Source organism: Rhincodon typus, unplaced genomic scaffold (genome assembly GCF_021869965.1).
Source record: "Rhincodon typus isolate 14 unplaced genomic scaffold, sRhiTyp1.1 hic_rhity00000109, whole genome shotgun sequence".
Classification (NCBI taxonomy): domain Eukaryota; kingdom Metazoa; phylum Chordata; class Chondrichthyes; order Orectolobiformes; family Rhincodontidae; genus Rhincodon; species Rhincodon typus.
Window position 1 is genome coordinate 92,047 of NW_025965747.1, and position 358 is coordinate 92,404.

Here is a 358-nt window from a genome sequence, read left to right on the forward strand (position 1 = left end):
ATACCCCACACCCCTCACTGTAACACACCGATACCCCCCACACCCCTCACTGTAACACACCGATACCCCCCACACCCCTCACTGTAACACAACGATATACCCCGCACCCACCTCCAGCTGTTGGGTAAGACCGTGCAGTTTCTGTTCTGTGGCCGCTTTTTGTTGTTGTAGCTGTGCCTCCTGCTGTTTGAATTTCTCCTCCTGCTGCTCGAAGTGTGCAATCCGTGTCTGCACCAGTGTGAGGCGCTGCTGGAGCTCTGATGTCCTACAGGGAGAGAACACTCCATCAGAGAGATAGGGAGGGGGTGTAGGGGGCTGGAGGGGGTGACAGGGATAGGGAGGGGGTGTAGGGGGCTGG

General features: G+C 57.5%; 1 protein-coding gene across 1 annotated transcript in view; it reads right to left on the reverse strand.

Annotated features, from left to right (window-relative positions):
• LOC125488274 (NF-kappa-B essential modulator-like) overlaps positions 1-358 on the reverse strand; it is a gene marked incomplete at its 3' end in the record, with an annotated part of 7,487 nt that overhangs the window by 707 nt on the left and 6,422 nt on the right. The window contains exon 5 of the mRNA XM_048621201.1: positions 101-228. Coding sequence (XP_048477158.1) covers positions 101-228 — 128 coding nt within the window. The remainder of the gene's footprint in view (positions 1-100; positions 229-358) is intronic.